The following is a 19,779-nucleotide window of genomic DNA, read 5'->3' as shown; positions in this document are numbered from 1 at the left end:
AAGCCCCGTAGCTGTGACCAAGCAAACGACTTCAGATGTTTCCAGAAGAGGTTGAAGCAAACTGTGCTTGGGCCTCTCAGAGGTGGGAATGTGAGGGAAATGCCCTAGCTGGGAAGTGATGCTTTGTTTGTTGTGCTGTTACACCTGGGGTGTGTGTGTGTGCAAACAGTGCTGGAAAGGAGGCATTTCTACTTTCATGTTCTGTCCATGTCAGTTCATGAGTGCCAGGCATGAGCCTTAGAGTGGAAGGAGCAGCAACAATTAATAGAGCATGTGCTTTGTCCCAAAATGATAGTAACTTGCAGTAAGGCCACTTCAGCAGAAAGAGCAAGTCATAACAGGCAGTCAGAGAGAGCTGAACATGGGCACACTGAGGCAGAGGACCACCATTTGTGCTCCTTGAAGCCTCAGGCTTCGTTTGGGCTCGGGTCTGGGCTGAGCAGTTACAAGTGCAGCACAGCCTTTCCAGAGCAGTGCTAACCCCGATGAGCACCTGTGCCACCCTGCACACAAGATATGAAATCAAAAGCTATGCAGACCTTCAAAGCTTTAACAGTCTTCTGAAAAGCTACTTAGACAAAAATGCACTCTGCCACTTTTATCTGTGCTCTGCTTAATACTATCATGGCTGTGCTGACTTATATTCTGCTGTGATTTTTCCAGTGCAGCTTTCCTTCCTGGTGGAGAGTTTAGCCAGTCCTTAACATGACTAGCTAAAAAAAAAAAACAAAAAAAAAGAAAAAATAGTGCTGTCTGAAAAGATGCTGACTATTAGTATGCCTTATAATTAGTATGTCATGGATCTATGTTCGAGGCAAAATTCCAGTTAACCTCTTTGACTGGTGAGAGTTCCCTGTCACTGCAAGTGATAGGGGGAAACCAAATGGTGGGGTCTCTGCCACTCTATCCCCTATCCACTTGGGTCTCTGCGAAAAAATGACTCATGGATCAGTTTCCACAGATCAGTGGCCATCATCCTCTGTGAGGAGACTTGGTTGCCAGGACAACTGTTGCCAAGACATACTGGTTTTCCTTGGGAACAATTTCAGTGTGTTATTTCTGTACAGCAAACTATCTCCCACGTCTATTGTTAGACCCATGTGAGAAACTACTGGAGTTTTAGCTCCATGTGGAAATTAGGAAGCGGTAGCAAGGGAAAGCAAGTCCAATTATCAAAAGGGAATTTGCAGTCCTACAGGGATCTACACAAAGTTTATGGTTTGTCAGACTGTACATGCGCTCTGCAAACAGAGGCCCCAAAACCCTGCGTTGGAAGCCTCTTCAAGCCATGAGATCAAAATGAATTCCCAAGCTTACAAATCTCTTTAAAAATATTTAGTTGGGAGTAGGATAAGATCCTTGGGGATAATCTGTACTGTAAAAAATAGATATATAAAGTCTTATGACTTAGTAGAGTGGCTGTGATCAGCCACTGCATGTGCTGGAAGCAACAGATTCCAACACCTCACCCAACCTGGGAAATACTGATGGTTTCTTGGAACAACTGACATGTCCTCAAAGGATCACCCTGTTCCCTTTGAAACTGCTTGTAAGTTCACCTTTCAGTTCACCTGAAAGATTGCCTTACCTTCACTTTGTTGGTGGTATAATGTTAATGGTATACACACAATAAAGAACCCCCCTTGTTACAGGTGCTTTTAAAATTGATGATTTAAAACTTTACCATTCCTGTTTTAGTTTCCAATTTTTTTGGCATTAAATTCTTTTAGTTCAAGTGGAAAGTGTTTTTGATTATTGTATAATGTTAGATAATACTCAACTGAATGGATGTAAGGTAGTTAAATATATAAACTACTCTCTTGAAAAATACAAAGCAAAGCAATTTAACACCATTCTTGTTGTCCACCAGAGGTCACTTCCAGGCCACTTTATTATTGGCTGTGCTTTCATTTGCCTAGTTAGCATCTGGTATTTCCCGTATTAAGTATTTCTGGATCAGCTGTGGAAATGCAGATCCTAAAGACCCTACTAATGATTTTGAATCTTTTCTAGAATCATTAACTTTAAGAAACAGAAAGGCAAAATCCTACTAGAACATAAGAAAAATCATGAAAAACTGTGGGGATTTTACTGATCCCATAACCTTGGTAGGTGATCTCAGTGACTACACCATGCTTCACAAGTTTTGCTGTGCATATTAGAAGATATTCAGTGTGAACAGACTCTACCCTGTTGTATTAATACATCTACATGGGATTCTTTTCTTCTCAATCTTCACGAAACCTTTCTCAATGTGCCCCTAAGTTGAGAAGCAAATTGTTTACAGCTCCTGAAACTTCAGCTGCGTGTGAATATCAGCTGTTGCATGCTAGTAGAGGCCTTTGCTTCCTAAATTTTTGTTGCAACATGGTGAAAACCCTTGACAAATCTCTACTTGACAGATCAGTTGTCAGTGTGAACAGCTCATCCAAATTTGGCAAAAGTTGACATTCTGCATCCTCAGTTGTGGCTAAAGTGAAAAGCTGGAAATCAGACATGGTGTTTTATGAGTCCTTAACCATTAAAAACTGGCCTGTGTTTGAAGACATCTGAAGAGAAAATAACCCCATTCTGTTCACGTTTCATTTACAGCAGATGAAAGAAAAGCAAAGAAAAAGAGCAAGAGATTTCCTGTTCCTCCAAGTTGAATGAAGGACAGATATTCCCCATTAGTCTATAGACTCTGTTAGCCCAATAATAGAAAATGTTCTCTAAGCATTGGCATTTATTTTTGGTTTGCTACTTTTGGATGGTAAGATTTAACCAATTCTTGCACAGAACAGTATAATGCTGAAAAATTTGGCATCATACACGAATGTAACCATCAGTATATTTTTTTTTTATTCAGTTGAGTAAATATCAAGGTGTAAACCTTGCTTTTATCATGAAGCACTGTAATTTATCTTTGTATGTAGGTGTATTGGAGCAGACAAAAGCCTGTGATATTCTCTGTTTCTCCAGCTCCCTTGTTATTCTAATACTGGGACAAGACTGTAGCTGTTCTCAAATATAAAGGTGTAAATATGCAGCAATTTTACACTGTGCTTAGTTTTCCAGTTGCACTGAGCAATGCATTCTTTGCAGGAGTCAAACAGAAAGCTGAGTGAAAAGTGGTGCTGGATAAAAACTTCTACTGAGTGATGGATGGCCCATGCACAAATACATTACAAATGTATAAGGTAGGATCCCTTAAATCTCTATGAAGGTGAAGAGAGAACTTTTTTGACTTTATAGTCAAACTTTTCCAAGTAAGTAAAGCAGAAGAGCTGACTAGGGATGGTAAGAATAGCATTCTGATGTTATCTTCTTTCAGAATCTCATGCTTTTAAAGCTTAGATCTCTTTTACCTCGGATGACGGGAAAGTCAGTCAGCAAATTTTCAAAAGAGGAGGAGAAGCTCAGTACATGGGTTCTTAATAGTCAGTATCCCGAGTGAGGGATCCTGTACGACTTGTGAACTTTGAATCTCAAACAGAACTTCCTCTGAATTAAGCACGTTTTTTTGGGTTTTTGGTGTGGTCTGCCTCAGAACTGTCTCTCTCCCTTACAGTTTCTTTTAAGATTATCCTGAGCCTTGCAAACTGCTATTACTGTGGCATTGTTCCTAGCGTGTCCCACTATATAAATTCCCTGTTCTCTCACAAGCAGCTGATACTTTTACCTTGATTTTAGTTTACAAAGTGGACACGGGACACCTAAAGATTTTATCACTAATGAGGGTTGACTATTTCAGGGTAGAAAACAAAACAGAAAGCAACTGTTCATCTGCACAGTCTCTTTGGCAGACTGACAAGTGGAAAGAAACAGGTAAAGAGCTTCAGCTCTACTTCATCCTTCTTATTGTGCAGAAGTACAGATGCATGGTAAGATACACAGGAAAGGGATAAATCAGTACTGATTCAGAAGAAAAAGATCCTGCACAGAACAGCTTCCACTTTTTATTTTTGTAAGAGCTCTAATTACACTCACTGTATGATCACCTATTAAGAATTGTGCTCCATAATGCCTGCTCCGAGGTTTTTCTGAAACAAGGTTATTCCTAGAGTTTTGCTCTTCAAAAGTCTTTAATCCTGACTCTAATTGTCTCAATGAAAAGTTTGAAACACTTTGTAAACTCCTGGTTTCGGGATAAAAGCACTCTGATGGTCTGACATCAAAGTGAATCAATGAGCTAGCTGTGCATTTCTATCCACTGCTTTAGCCATATATTCCCTTGCAAGTGTCTAGAAGCTGTCATCCTGCTATGTTGTGATGAAGATAATTGGGTATAGTTCCCACTTCTGTTGTTCCCATATGATATGGCTGTTGGTGAAGAATACTCAAAACTGATGGCTCCAAAGGCAAGTTTGAAACTTCAAAAGCCTAGTGTTCTCCTGTGCTGAGCTGCTTGCTTCTCCAAGGAAATGTGCAGTGAGCTGCACCATCTATCAAAGACCATGCAGATGTGAGACCACTCCCCCAAATGCAGAAAGAAGGTACATTGAAGGATCTAAATAGTGAGGAACTCTGTATGCAAACTTGGAATCAGGAGAACCAAATAATTCTGGAGGAAGAGAAGGCTGTATAAACATAAACAGATAGAAAAAGAAATTACAAATCCAGTGGAAAAAAAAAATCGTTTCTGAATATTAAGACACCTGCCCTTATGATTTTTATTTGCCACATAATACAGACATTTACAATAGTTCTATAGGTTTGGAACTTCATGTAAACATGCTGGCTTTGCCAGAGTTTAGTAAAATTTCTACTGTGTGATAAATTATGTTTCAGCAAGATGGTGTCCTGACCTGATGAGACCCTAGGGGTGGAGAAATTGCTGACAATCCTATGTGCTTCATACTTCTGCTTTTGCAGGCAAGAAGCCTTCAGGGAAGTTGAACAGTCATACAAGAAACCAGACATTTTTGTGGGTTACAAGGTTACAAGTTGAGCCCTGGATACCATTTTTTGACAGTGTATAGATCCCACATTTGCTTCTCGGCCAAAATAGCAAAGGTCAGTGTGGAAATTTCAGCTTCTTACTTTAAAATAACAATAACTTTAAAAAAATCTCTAATTCCAAATTTCTTTTTTAATGATGTTGGCTCTACAATGTTTTTATCAAATCATGCCTGACAAGTAGCACTGCTCTGAACTGATGTGTTCATTTTATTTTTACAGACCCTGAATTTATCCTAGCTTTTGAACAAGAAAGATACAAGGCAGCCTGACAGCCTACATTTCTCTCTGATGCCACCACAACAGAGAACAATAGCCCCAGAAATGGGATCTTGACACTGCTGCATGGAGGGAGAGTTTTAATTTTTGCAACTGGAGATGTCTAACAGACCTTCTTCTGGGTAAGGAAGTTTTTTGCAAGCAAAATTGCTAAAACATCTCTTCCTCAGCATTAAATTTTATGTTATTAATTTTGCAGAGCTACCTGGCACACTGTGTTCTTGCTACTGTAGTTTCCATGTCCAAACAATAATATTGTAGTCAACTGGACAGTGCAAGCTCTGTTGCAGGAAAGGCAGTCACTGAAGTTAAGCTTCAAATGTCCTTCCCTCTCCTAGGTTATTAAAAAATTTATCCATTGACTGAATAAAGGGGAAAAAACCTTACAGTCAAAACTTTCAGTGCCTGCAGTTGTGCTGATTTTTTAGTCGTTGGTTTGTACTGTAACACAGCCAATGTCTGCCCAAGGCCAGGCAAAGAGCAAAGGGCTCACTCCCAGAATGTCATATGCAGCCCCTCTAGATAAGGGTGGTAAAAGTGAGGTAGGCAATCATCAGGATTGTGCAAGACTGAGATTAGCCAATCAGCAACCTCTTCCTAAAACAAAGCACAAAGTAACAGCTTCGGTAGAAATGTTGGTGATTTATCTTTTTCTTTTGGCAGGGTTGTCCTCATGGTAAAAATTCAGCAAGTTTCTGTTTAACTTTTTCCCTACTGCCTTCTGTTGTTCTGGCTGCCAGGCAAGGCAGTGGTGCAGTGAGAGTATTGCTGTGTAATGGTTAAGTAAAGGTGTTGGTAAGCAAAGATCTCTTTGGCTGTAACAAGAATTAGACTGTAGTGAGGTCATGCAAGCCTTTCAGGTGCAGACATGATGGTTGGAAGGGACTTTTGTAGGCTGCTCCACCTGGGCACAGCAGGCTGAGAAGGAGACTGTTAGGAGGATGTAACTAACAGTTTAACATCATTCTGTCTCTGAGTAGCCTGTGTATAAATGTAAGACCACTTTTGAGGAGCAGTTTCCCTAGTACTTACCTCCAATAGGACTGTCCTCTGCTGCCAGGCTCTCAGTTTTTGGGCTAATCACCAAGAGTTGTCACCTCCAAGACTAGGTCTGGAAAAAGAACTTCATGGTGCCTCTTCCAGGTTCTCTTCTCTGCTGTTACCTCCATTGGGTGAATAATGTCCTAGAGCACTTTTCGTGGAGGAATAAAAGAATTACCTGAGACCTATATCTTTAAATAGGACCTGCAGAACTAGCTACCTGCTAAATATAAGTTTCAGGTCATCTTTCAAAGCCTAATTCTGATCTCTGCTGAGAAATCTGCAACTGTGTGTGTCTTGAGACTTGAAGACTCTCATTACATCCACACAGTGTGATTCTCCACGTAGGATTATCTACCCTTCAATAAATGTAAATATGGATTGCAAAACTTGTTTTTTCTATTTCAGTTCCTTAAGATTTATTCGATTTTTGTGAGAAATTTGGAACGTTTTGCTTTTTTATCTAAGCCATTGTTGGTGCCAATTGTCATTAGTCACTGACTGAATTGCTAGGAAACCCTGCCACCAGTTTGTCAAAGGGTAAACAGGCACTTTGGCTCTCCTAGAGTAAAGAATTGGGTGATCACCCTGGAAAACTTGGGAGGTAAATAGATCTTAGCTCCTGGCAGGCAAAACCAACAGAGATTTGTGTGAGGCTGAACCTCACACGATCCTCAGAGAGGATTTATCTGAGGGCTTAAGTTTTGTTTTCAAGTTTTCTTTTGTTGTGCCGTTATTTTGAGCTTTGTCTTGTTACCTTCGTGGGAGACATCAGAAGTGTCAACTTCCCTGATATTCGATAGTTACATAGTATAGAAAGTCAGCAGAAGGAAATCCTTACAGAGCTGTTAAGAACTGGCTGGAGTCCATGAAGATGGATAAGAAATATAACCAAGATCTAAGTTTTGTTATATTAGTTAGCTAAATACCTTTCATTATTTTATTTTGGTGTGTACCACTTCCCCAGACTTTGATGGGAAGTTAATGGAGGAAGCACAAATAAGTATATAGAAATATGGTGCTTCTTAAACTCTGCTTTTTATCCTAATAATGATGTTCTCACAGTAATACACTAATGATTATACTTTTTATTGTACTCTATCAGATGAAACATGACAGGGGAAGCTGCTTTCTGTGGGAAGTCTTTTCTGAAGCTTAAAACGAAGAGAAATAATTGAGGTGAGTAGCAGAATTCATGCTGGATTTGATTTTTCTCTCCTTATCCGAATCTGTCAACCAAATGGTGCTTCCCTAAGTTTCTTTTTCATTTTGACTGGTAGAACTGTGAGAAAATGAGGCCACTTGACTTTAGTATGTGGCTATTTACTGTGAAAGTTCATCAGCTCATATTTGTGGTAGTTTCATTTTGGGGTTTTTTTTCAGATAAACATGGAATACGTGGGGTGTGATTGTCTCAAACCCTCATATTGGAAACAAGGACGACTACTGTGACTCAGCTTGTCAGAACATCATGCAGAGCCTTCCCTTATGGTTACAGTCTTACTATTCTGCTTAGAGAGGGCAGCAAAGTATTGCAGATCTGGGATCCAAAAGGATTTCAACTCTGAGGTGTGATACTGAGGAGAAAGTATCTTATTAATATACAAGGTCTGAAAGGAGAAATAGGGGAGGCAATGAGATCATTGCCACTTAAACATATGTAAGCTTTTTGTCCTTTAAGCTGTGGGTGTTTGCTAGTAGTAGAGATGCTATCAAGAGAAGCAGCTTAATCACTTTGAGTTCAGACATACAGCAACCCTGATAGCTGTGAAAAGAAGAGTCCACACAGAAACACAATAGCTGGAGAGATGAGGATTCATCCCAAAATGGAACACTGTATGACTTATTTGGCGTGAAGATAAATGCTTTAAATTTAGACATACAATGAACAAAACATTGAAATTAATTTGCAGCATGGCAAGATTGATGACTGTTGCTATATTAGCTATTTTCATTACACCTTGAGATTTTCGGATTCTTAGAAGCTTGGTTGTTTCTTTTCAGGTTTCTATACATACAGATACAATCAGAGGCTACATGAAATGGTTTAGATACTATCCCTTGTTTGGTCTTTTGCCTGAAGACAAGAGTGTATTTCCCAGGCACCCCTTTAAAATGATGTAAATGGAGAAATTAATGAAATTACTTTGCTTGATTTGTTCCAGATCTGTGGACTTAGCAACGATTCTTTTTCAGCCTTTCAATGCCTTTGGCTTTTGCTGCTGATGGTAGCAAGTTCAGCCTGAAGAGAAAATGTATTCCTGGACAGAAATTCATTGCAGTGCTCCTGCAGTCAGTGGCTCACCAGGTAGAGATGGTCCTAAAGGTGCCAAGAGAGAACCAGGTACAGAGCTATGACCATTTAGCGAAATTGTGCTTTTGACACTCCTTATCATCCCTTTAGTCTTGTTTCATGCCTCATTCAGTCTTTCGTTTTGTCCTTTTACTTATCTCCTTTTTTTCTGCCCCATTAGCCTTTTTTAGACTTTGCACAATTTCAGGAAGCTGAAAATGCTTTCTGCATTTATAATGCTACTCTAGACACTTGGCTTTTAATAAATAAAAAAAAATACTATACATTTTCACAGCAACCTATAAAACAGAAAAGTAATGAGAATTTAATCTGATTGTACCATTTGTACTCTGAATCACTTCCTATTATACCCTACTAAATTATTACTGCTTTTTCTTTCCAGGGGCCAGCTCTCAAAATCAGAAACCATGCTTGTTGGTTACTAATCTGATGGTCATAACTTGATTGCTTCATACTCTCTATGCCTCAACAACAGAGGCAACTTTTTTCATGCACTGCTGTGAACAGCAAATAGATCTGCAAGTGCTTTCTGTCATGTGGTAGGACCAAGTCACATGCTCTGCCAAGTTTCCAAATCAGTTTCTGTCCAAACTCCTAGTAAGGACATGTGGAACTGTACATTTTCTTATCCTATTCTTTCTGTATTATCGTATGTATACCACTCATCTTGGAATTAGACACTTGCCTTTCAACCTCCAAGAAAACTCTCATCATTATCAGTACCACTTGCTATGAACTATAGCATAAAATTTCTGTGGCATGTATTGATATTCTATATAGACATTTCCTGGTCCACATACCCCTCAGTACACCCTCTGCAGCACTGTCTTTCAACAAACTGCTTGAGAGAAGTGTCCTTAATCATAAGACTTAACTCATTTTCCGGATCATATACTGTGATGTGTGATTGGATTACAGCTGAAGTATATTGGCTTTCTGGTTTGAGAGCATGTGTACCTCTGCAATAACATGAGACAGCATTTACTTCATTGGATTTTCAGTGCCATAAGTAGGTGTACTAAAGGCTTTTTCATCAAAGTAGTGCATTCCCTAGTAAATGAAGCTTTCCACAGGAGTAATGCAGTGTTCTAGAGATGCTTTATTTTCCTAGTGGTGGGCACGGAGAGGGGGAAGGAGTCTGTGTTTGGTGCTCTCTCTAAGCACTAAGAAAATATAGTGGAAGAAAAACTTGGGAAATATTTAAACAATTTTATTTTAAATTAAAATTTAGGAGAAGGATTGAGAGGCCTGGAGAGTTTCCCTGGAAAAGTGGGACCTCCAGGAATAACAGGAGTTTTAGGACCACAAGGAAAGAAAGGAGAAAAAGGAGAATATGGAAGTAAGAAATAATTTTCTCATGTTTCTATAATCTGGTTTTCAACCTTTCAGTGTATTTTCCAAAAAAATAAAATATTTGTATTAGTGTCTGGTATTCCTATAACATCATTTGAGGAAAGGTGTGATTTCCAGAAGTGTGAGGAGCAGAAAAATAAACCATCTGTTACACAGGAGACAAGTTGCCCAACATAACTGGGGGAACAAAGTATCTTTAATGAGTCCCTTGCTTATTGTTGTCTGTGAGTGGAATACCAAACCCTCTGTCTCATGTTATAAACAACATTTTTTCTTCTCTCATTCTTTGCCTGTTTGTGTGTTTCTTCCTTTGACTTTTGATCATTTAAAAATGTTTACATGTGTATTTTGCCTTTGGGAACTGGGTTTTTCCCCCTGAATAGATGACTTTGGCAGCCCTGAGAATTCAAAGGCTATCCAAGTGTTCACATTGGTCAGGGATAAGGCTCTCCTAGTTGGACAAATTCCCATGAAGGAATCTGCAGGGCGGCCTGTGATTTCTGCTCTAGAAATGACAGAGCTCTCTGACATGGCATCAGATTACAGGGGAGTTGAGCATCTCGGAAACAGGTGTTGTGCAGTCATTTCAGTATAATTACTAAATAACAGCCTTAACTCCCAACTTGTGGAGACAAGTAACCCCTTTGGAAACAAAACTACAGGTTTGGGAGGATGAATTAAATAGATACAAAAAAAGGTAAGGTCCAATCATTGATAAGTTTACTTTTTGGCCTGGTAAAATGATGGACATGCTTGTGCTGGAGAAGGGATGAAAAAGAGGAGGTTGAAACAAATTTTATCTCACGTTGCTCATGGGTGATGGTCATTAATTAAATCACGTCTCACTGAATACATCCTTCCTGAACTGACCTGAAAAACTTTAAGGATTACTTTGCCAGCTTACAGGGCGGGGCATGTTACATGACCTGCAGGATCAACCACTGTTCTCCATGTGCCTGTGCTTTAAACATTGCACTGATATTCCCAGCTGTCTATTTTGTTAGACTTCTATTGGATTCTGACTACTATTTGCATCTGTTTATAGCTGGTATCAGCTACTTCTGAAATATAGTTGTGAAACAGATAAATAACTAGAGCATGATCAATTTTTGGTATAATACAATTACTTGTATTCACTTCTGTTTCTAGCTTTGATTTTAAAGAACATCAAGAGTATTGCTAAAAATTGTACTTGTCTCAACTGGATATCTCTTTGTACAAAAGCTGTAAGTGCACTTGCCTGTCTCAGGAATGAAGCTAAAAACACAGGTGTACAAGAGTCCATAACACCTTGAAAACAGGCTTGTATGGGGATATCTGATGAACAGACTGAAGGCAGGTTCATGAATCTGAATGGAAGGACTGTAACTTACTGGAGCTGGAATGACAGAGAACTAAGTAATCTACAAAATGAAGAACGTGCGGTAATAAAAGACTTTGGAAAAATGGATTGACATTAATTATTCAAATTCACATGAGTTAATTACTTGTGAATTCTTGAGATGATGAATCTAAGAAAACCCAAAGTTTTTTTCTCACTTATGTGGTTGATATTAAAGTTTGTTCCTGTAAAAGCAGCCTGGAATACCGAGAACAAGAGTGTATTTACAATTGCTGTCTCTTTGATGTTCAGTTTTGAATCTCCTACTAAAGTACAGATTTCATTTTTTCAGTCAATATGTAATAAATTGTGTCTGTCATAGTGGTATAAGGTTAATAAGTTATGGCATGCTCAGCAGGCTAGTTGTTATATCTGAGTTTCTCATAAATGCAGCATGAAGGAGGCAGTTTTTAGTTATCTTGAAACTAGTGAAAAATTTGTCTATATTCCATCTTTGAGCTGAGCTGTAAACTTGGAGAAATTACTCTCCACATGTTGCTACTGATATATTATTTTTTGATGGAAATAATAGACAGTGCACACAGTCCTATGTTACTTCAGTATTTAGTGATGCCTTTGCTCCTAGTGCACTTTTACTCTGGTTCTAAAATTGACTGATAATGATCACTGAGAGCCTACAGTGGTATTTGTCATCTGGGTACAGAAGTCCACTGCACACAAGTGACTACTGACATAGGAATAATTTCTTTTTTGAAGTTTCAGCTGGTTTTGTGCAGTGCTTTCCATGCAATGGGAAAATGAAATGTGCTGTAACTACAAAGAGGAATAAAACAGTGAACTGGCCAGCCAGGTTGTTTTGTGCAGTAAAACAATCAGAGAAGAACAAGATGATGCTTTTTGACAATCTGTAGTCATCAATTGAAGTACCGGAGATATAAATCAAGATTTAAATGCAAGAGAAAGCAGAACATTTTTGTCATAAATTAAATACAAAAGCCTGCTGGCGTAATGTACTTCAAGTGGAATTTAGCTCATGCAGAAAAAGAGCAAAAGGCCTTATTTATGTGAATAGGTCCTTAATATGAGAGAAGTGATATCACAGGCTTTTAAGGTTTTCTTGAAGGGAACTTCTTTCACCTCAAGTGAACTACAGAAAGGCAATCGCAAACTGTATCAGGAAGGAATAGGTGAATACCATGACAAAAAAGCCCAATACTAAAAGTTTGACAGTTAAGAAAAATGTTTACGTGAAGGCTTGAAGTTTTTGTCCATGGAAGAATAGTTTTTCAATTCCTCTTCCACTTTAACACATGTAAGCTTAGTGCCTCTACAGAGAGAAGGGCTGTGTCTACACTGGCAAATTATGTGGACCCACAGGAACAAAGGAACATGTCTGTGCACAGGAGCATTTGATGCCCAGCTCCTCTGTTTTATAGCTGTTATTTTCATTGCCTAATTCCCTGTCTACCTTTGTAAGTACTGACATTTCTCTGCACTAGGTTAAACAGGTACAGAGAAAAAGCAATTACTGAAATGGGTGAAGGATATGAATTTTCTGGAGTATGATTTAACTGCTGATCTGCATCATGTTCTCCTTGTCATTACTGGCGTTGCATCTTTGCAGTTCTCAAGGGAACTGCATTCCTTTTCTGCATTAATTGGTGTCCTGCAGCTACGAAAACCAGAACTTTTTAAATTTTGCCTGGAAGTTTTTAATCAATATTTATTATATGAAAATACAGGATATGGTGCAATATTTAAAAGACAGATTTGGGTTAATTTAGGACACAAAAGAGATATTCTAGAGAGTAGGTACAGTCCTGTTGTTCTTTCAGGTTTAGGGATCAGTGGTAATTCAGTCTCCAATGCATTTATTTGTGATGATTATGTTTACTTTGAGACTGTATCCAAAAAACACTGTGAAATGTTTTCTGACCATTTCATTTGGAGCTGGACTAAGAGCAATTATGCCCCCAATGTGCCAGCCAGTAGGTTGCAATGACTAAACTACTGATTTGAAAAAGATCTGGAGCAGCGTTTTGCAGATGTGAATGGTTGTTTTCTTTCAACTGAATTTTTTTAGAAATACTATTCCTAATTCCCATATCAGTGCCTGTCTCAGGAGTTTAATACGTAGTTTAGAGTAATTTTTACATTATTTTGCCCGACAAATCTCCAATATGCTTGATAAAAATTTAAGAAACTTCTTGTAATCTTACGTTAATATTGTTTATGTTCAGAGGGCACTATGCTTCATTCAAATGTGATCTCTACAAACCTCAAAACTGCTTGCATGTAAGTGCAAAACTATTCTTATGCTAAAAATATTGGAAGTTCACAAAAGCAGAATGGGAGAACATTCCTATTGCATACTCGCTTTCATGCAGTTTAAAGTTATCGGACAACTAACTTTTTTACCAGGCTGTGTACGCTAAGGGTGTGTTTGGCCCCAGCAAGGATGGTATGTATAGCAAATCTGAGCTGCACTTCTTGAATCTTCTTGAAGTAAACACCCAGCCCTCAAGCCTTTAGGCTTCAATCTGGTTTCACTTCTCCTGTTTCCAGTATCCTCTGTCTTGTAGGTTTATCCTGGTGTAAACCATCTGAAGGGAAAGGGTTCTCCAGCTGTTATACCCCCCGTGCAGAAACGAAGCTGCTTCCCTTCCTTACTAGAAAACCAAACTCTGCTCTTTATTACACTGGTGAAAATCCATCTCTGGTGGAGTTGCCCTAGAAATGCAGCTGTGCAAGTGAAATTATAGCTGTATTAATCCAGGCTTTTGCAGTAAACTGTCCTGTGCTGAACCAGTGTTCAGAGGAGCAGAATAGCAGTGCTGAAATCTGAGAGCTTTGAAGGCCATTGCGTGGGAGCAGACTGAACTTCTCAGGCTGTTCAAGAGTCCACAGGGCAGGAACCAGACCTGGAAATAGAAAATGAGCCTTTATTAAGTCTTATTACTTGAAACTTTTAAACTCAGCAAGGTACTATCAGATGTGCCCTAAGTTCTCACCTTTCTCATCATATATATTAGGGACACCTTTTCTTTCTGCAGGGACACCTTTCTTCAGTATGTACTAAAAAGAAGCAGTTTGAAATTGTGTTCTATTATCTTCCAAGGGGCTTAAATCAGCATCCCTGATGACCACTTAATTTTGCATTAATTTAAACTAATCTGTGTTTGCTGTTATACCCCTGATTAAAACCATCTCATTTGGTGCTAATATGACCTCCGCAGAGCTTCCGAGTAATTCAGGATGAAAGCAGCATTTGTTAATCAGCTGCTGGGCTTATCTTGCTAAAACACAATTTCAGGTTAAGTACAGGCTTAGGAAGAGCTATCCTGTCACATGTGAAAAAACACAATCTTTGAAAAGCTCTTTTCCTTCTCTTAATTTTTCAAGTGGCAATTTTCAGTGGAAAGTACAAGGTGCAAACAGGAAGCTATTCAGTCAGTAGCAACTTGTACTTACTGCATCATTTTCTTCTTTTAACACATAAATGTGGGGAAGGGGTGGTTAACTTATGCTCAGAGCAGAGGAAAAGCATGTTCTTTGCTCTGGCTTGTTTCCTATTGTGAAGGCATCAAACTGGTGTGAAACATGCAGAGAAGTGTTGTGCAGGGGTCTGTGACTTTAGTGCTACCGAATGGCTGTACTCCTAGGCTTAGCACCTGGAGACATAAGGAATGAAAAATAATTCCTGGATTGTAGTTTGGCCAATAATGGTTAGGAGAATAAATAATGCAGGAGAACCTGGAAACCTAGGTACAGTCTCATACCTCTTCTAAGCTCTCTGCCAAACCTCTCAGCATTAGCAGCATGACTGGACACTCCGTGTTGTCTCTGGGGGAGTGAGTTTATCCTGAGGCACCTGCAGCTAACATCTCTTTTTATGCCCTGTGACCCCAGTGAAGTTTCAGACATCAGTAACTTGAGCTGTTTAGATCAGTGCTTCAGGGTAGACAGTTGTGAGAGCTTTTTCCTGGTTTTCTGTGTGCTCTGGCTTGTTTATGTCTTTAAGTATTGGCGCAGTTCATCCCTCAGAGCTGAGCTTGTGTGTTAATCCTTCAAGAGGCTTCTGGCAGCTTTGCAATGGGAGGAAGACTCTACAGTGTTGGCATCCTCTTTCTGAGGTGTTTAAATTCAGATAAAACTTCAAGCAGCTGGACTAAGTATACAGAATGTGGGAGCAGAAATCAACCCACGTTTAGGTGTCTGATTTCAGAGAGTCTGAGCGTGCTACACTGGGCTTCATGGAAATGGGCCTGAATTAGGTCAGTTGTGCAGCAGACTGAATTTCAGTGTTTCATTGCACCCCCATCAGGCTTTCTGTGCTCACTTGGGAGAGCTCTGGACAGAATCTCTTCCCCTTCCTCCCATCTGCACTGCTGGGCTACAACTCTTGGCCACCTTTGCCTTGTGCTTCAGATATGAACAAAAAACGGCTCTGTGCAACTTTCCATCCTGCCCCAAGACTTACACCCAAGCATGTTTATGATTCAAACTTTTGTTTATTACAAGAGAAGCTAAGCTACTACAAGCTGCTTTAGCTAAGATGGGCACAGGATTTCACCAAATTTAGGTAGAAATCCTGAAATCTCTTAAGCAACATCATAGTGTGTCTGTTGGTTACTTTCCTGATTATCTCCTACCTTGCACTTTCTGGATCCAGGGACACCTCTGTAAGGGTGTCCCACTCAGAAGTGGTGTGATCAATACTATGTTGCCTATAGGTCACAACCTTTTAACTCCTCTATCACCTTATGCCCTCTCCACCCTGCCTAAGCAACAATATGTGTTCACAGAAGCAAGGTAAAGCCATGCGGAAGTGATGCATTTTTTAAACATTTTAACCTGTTTAGCTTTTTATTCCAGAGACCTGCAGCTAAACTGAAAATTGGGGGGTGTTGGTACTTCCTAAATCTGCTAAGTAGATCTTTTATTTGTGCAACAAAAGCTAGTAAAGCAAGTATTATCTTGAAGCCTCAGATTGTTCTCTATATGCTGTTATTTTCCAGTTCCTGGTATTTAGCTTAAAGCTGCAATTGCCAGCACCTGGAGAATCTCAGCTTCCATTTTCATGACTGAAGTGCATTTCTAGTTTCATGTCTAATGATGAAAAAAGGTAAAAAGCCTTTCAATGGAAAAGTTCTACAAGCAAAGTAAAAATGTTCATTTCTTTTTAATTTCATGTTTTAAAGTCTATCTTAAAGCAGAAACTGTATTTTTAATAGATGGGGGATACATAAATAAACATCCCAGGTCATAGGAACCCATGGAGGGAGTTTCCAAATCTCTAATCTTCAGCTACCCTTTGGTAAGATGTCTTGTTTTATTTAGGATATAAAGATGTCCCTCGACATCTTTGAGCTGTAGACTGAGTAGCAGTCTGGTATGACAGCAATAAATTTGTGCTGTACTGCTTCACTGATCTACCCTTTGTAGAACACTTCTCTAGGGCTCTCTTAAAAGCCATCACACCTGTTTCTGCATCCCCATTACATTCTGAAACTGATACAGTAACGTGGCTGCTTCACACCAGCCTGAGATGGACACCAGTGCCTGATGCACGCTGCTGTACTGCATTTACTCCTCGCATGCTTGTATAGTTACGAGGGTTGTGGCTGATTTTTTTGGAAATGATCCTCCGTGTTTGTTACAATAAATAAAACACTGTTCTGGTGTCACCTTGGGGGGTTCACACCTTGCGGTGCCTCTGTCGGGGCGTCCCAGGGCTGCTTGGGGAGGGGGAAACCCGGATTGGATTTTGGCCGGAGTACGGAATGGGGGAAAACCCGGCCTGGATTAAAATTAAATTAAAAAATGAAGGGTTGGACTTGATGATCTCAGAGGTCCTTTCCAACCTGGCTGATTCTATGATTCTATGAAGTGTCAGCAACAGTATTTCAGGACTTTGCATGGCAAGAAAAGCCGCCAGCTCATCACACAATAGCAGTTGTAAAAGCTATTTAAGAAATGCTTCACATGTTGTCTACAGTGCTTATAAATCACTTCACTGAAAATTGTATATTACACTCTGTCTCAAGTTACTGGGAGCTCTCCAGAGGTTTTGAATACTGCAGTCCTGCAGTTTGTCTTTGTCAAATACTCTCAGAATAGTTCTGAATTTGGTCTTTATTCTGGCCAGTTGCTTGAGTTGTTGAAAAGTATAATAGTTTACATCACTTATGTCTGTTACAGTGGCACAATGTGTTCCTCTGGAAGGGTAAAAGAACGTAAAAGATGGGAGTTATTAGGCAGTTGAGCTCTATTTGTGTGGAAAAATAGATGCTAGAGAAATGCAATGTACCATTGGCATGGTAACACTGGTACCAAAACATTCAGGAGCACAGTCGCTCTCCAGGTCTTGAATATTAAATTTTATATGTTAATACTTAAAACCCACTTTAGCTTTAGAGGGTTGTCCATGGGAACAATGGAAGTGGCCTGACCTTGTGAAAGAGGCACTCAGTGTACCCAGCAGGCTGGGCTCTGCACAGGGTTGAACACACATTTGAAAAGACACAGTTAGGAAAAAACTATGGTACACTTATTTTTGAGCTTGAATCCCTGAGGTGGTCCGGTAAGACAGACGAGGAATGAGACTGCTTGAAAAATAAGCATATTAGAAGTATTCTTATGTAGATTCCCACTCCTGAGAAACAAGAATATTCCTGTCTGCCAGATGTTTGCATGTGTCTCTGTTGCTGTTCATTCCCTCACAAACTAGAGGTTGTAAGATATCACAGACTGTTTTTACAGAGGGAATGCTACAACTTCTCATGAATGTGAACAATAATATTCAGAGAATGGGCAAGTATGTGACTGGTGATAGACATGAGAAAACACTCAGAGTTTCAGGAGATGGAAGAAAGGCAGGAAAAGGAAAATATTATTATCAGGACAACAGCTGCTCCAGTGATTTGGCAAACTTATCTGATGATATTGGTTGAGACCTCTAAGTAGACTTCACTGTACCTGTGGTGTGTGTGAGCAACACCAATGCCAAAAGACTTGTTTTAGTTCAGCACTTTTTTGGAAGCTCATGTCTGACAGAACAAATGAAAAACAACCAACAGGAAGGGTGCCCGTGGTTGTGCTGCTGTTTGTATTTCCAGAACAGTATGGACAGGCCAGCAATCTACTACATCTTTCACAGTCACTGCTGTGGAGATAAGAGTGGAATGAGGTAATGGCTGTGTAGTTTCATGGTACACACATACATTGGGATCTGAGACAAAATGGACTGAAGATGCTGCCTGTGCTTTTGCGTTTCAGCTGGAAAAAGTGTGGGGAAACACCTAAAGCATTGTACAGATGTGCGTGTGTTTGTCATGCTTAGCAGAATGGATATGAAATGTCTAGGCCAGGCTGTAGTTCACATTGCCTCACTAAGAATAGGATAACTGCTCTTTAACCAGGCAGTGAGCTGCTTGAGCACACAGGGGCTAGATTGCTGCCAGCCTCTTAGAATCATTCCTCAAATCAGAGCATTGAATGCTAAAACAAATTTATAAACAAATATAATTAATAGATTTCAATAGGTAGCTGAAATTATTATTAAAAATTTTGTAGAGTTTCTTTTGTCTTATTAAGAAAAATAGTATTAAATCTTCAAAACTGCATATAAAGCTACTATAAAGGCTGTAAGGGGTGACCCCTATGGAATAACAAAATGATATTTTATTAGTTAAGTAGTTGACATTCATGGTTATTACATTTCTCAGAGTTATTAAATATTCTCTTTGATTTGTCACTCAAGTTAAGTCTGCTGTGTTTTCATAACCTACTAAGCAGTTTCAGTTTGAATCATTTTGGCCTCAAGCAATATTCAAGATGTCCCCATCTCTCCAGAGGGAATCTGAGCTTGTAGAACTCTGTTCTTTCCCATTTGCTTTATTTCTATTTCTCTGAGTCTTCATCTGGTCCTTGTTTTTTATCTGCTAGATGAACTTTCAGGGGGTTTAAATAGAGCTTTTCTCATTTTCCCTTACAGGAATCTTCCAAGAACATTTCTGCGCTGAAGTCTCTGCAATATCTGCGCCTTATATAGTTTCAAGTCAGCTCAGGTGTATCCATAAAAGGTAAGGAGATAACCTTCTTTTTTGGGCACTTCAATCTATGGCCTTTCTCTGGCATCTCAGCACTCCAGCTATCCTCCTAGTAATGCTCAGCATGGCTAGTTTGGAGCTGCCAGGGTTTTACAGGCAGAAGTCTTTGCTGTGTGATGCTTTTGCTGAAAGGCAGAGCACAGTGCAGCTGCTCAGCCTGGCAAGGACTGGAGCCCTGAAGCACCACTTGCTGCTGCTGCCTGATCCCCCAGCCCTGGGAACTGAGATCTGCTCCTCTGGAGGTGAAGCACAACACCACCACATGGAATTGCAGGAGCTGGATGGATGCAGGGCTGGGCTTCACCAACCCCTCAGATGCTCAGGATCTCTGCTTTTCATGGAAAATGAAATAACAAAGTGCCTTACGAGCTTTCTGCTACCAGAGATCTATAAAGTGTTCC

At 39.7% G+C, this 19,779-nt stretch overlaps 1 protein-coding gene and 1 long non-coding RNA gene across 2 annotated transcripts; both read left to right on the top strand.

Annotated features, from left to right (window-relative positions):
- The first annotated feature begins 3,084 nt into the window (after positions 1-3,084).
- Positions 3,085-7,744, top strand: LOC108493533. Its single transcript, XR_001873509.1, has 5 exons — positions 3,085-3,179; positions 4,855-4,995; positions 5,161-5,339; positions 7,364-7,437; positions 7,642-7,744. It is a non-coding gene; the product is annotated as an uncharacterized LOC108493533 (long non-coding RNA).
- A 551-nt stretch (positions 7,745-8,295) lies between these two features.
- Positions 8,296-12,232, top strand: LOC108493446 (mannose-binding protein A-like). The gene is made up of 4 exons (XM_017806861.1): positions 8,296-8,349; positions 8,491-8,602; positions 9,804-9,911; positions 10,535-12,232. The coding sequence occupies exons 1-4, from the start codon at positions 8,296-8,298 to the stop codon at positions 10,624-10,626; spliced, it is 366 nt and encodes a 121-aa protein (XP_017662350.1). The 3' UTR covers positions 10,627-12,232.
- The last annotated feature ends 7,547 nt before the right edge of the window (positions 12,233-19,779 follow it).

This window comes from Lepidothrix coronata, unplaced genomic scaffold (genome assembly GCF_001604755.1).
Source record: "Lepidothrix coronata isolate B3197 unplaced genomic scaffold, Lepidothrix_coronata-1.0 Scaffold17, whole genome shotgun sequence".
NCBI lineage: Eukaryota > Metazoa > Chordata > Aves > Passeriformes > Pipridae > Lepidothrix > Lepidothrix coronata.
The sequence above is the reverse complement of the archived record's forward strand: the minus strand, read 5'-3'. Positions and strand labels throughout refer to the sequence as shown.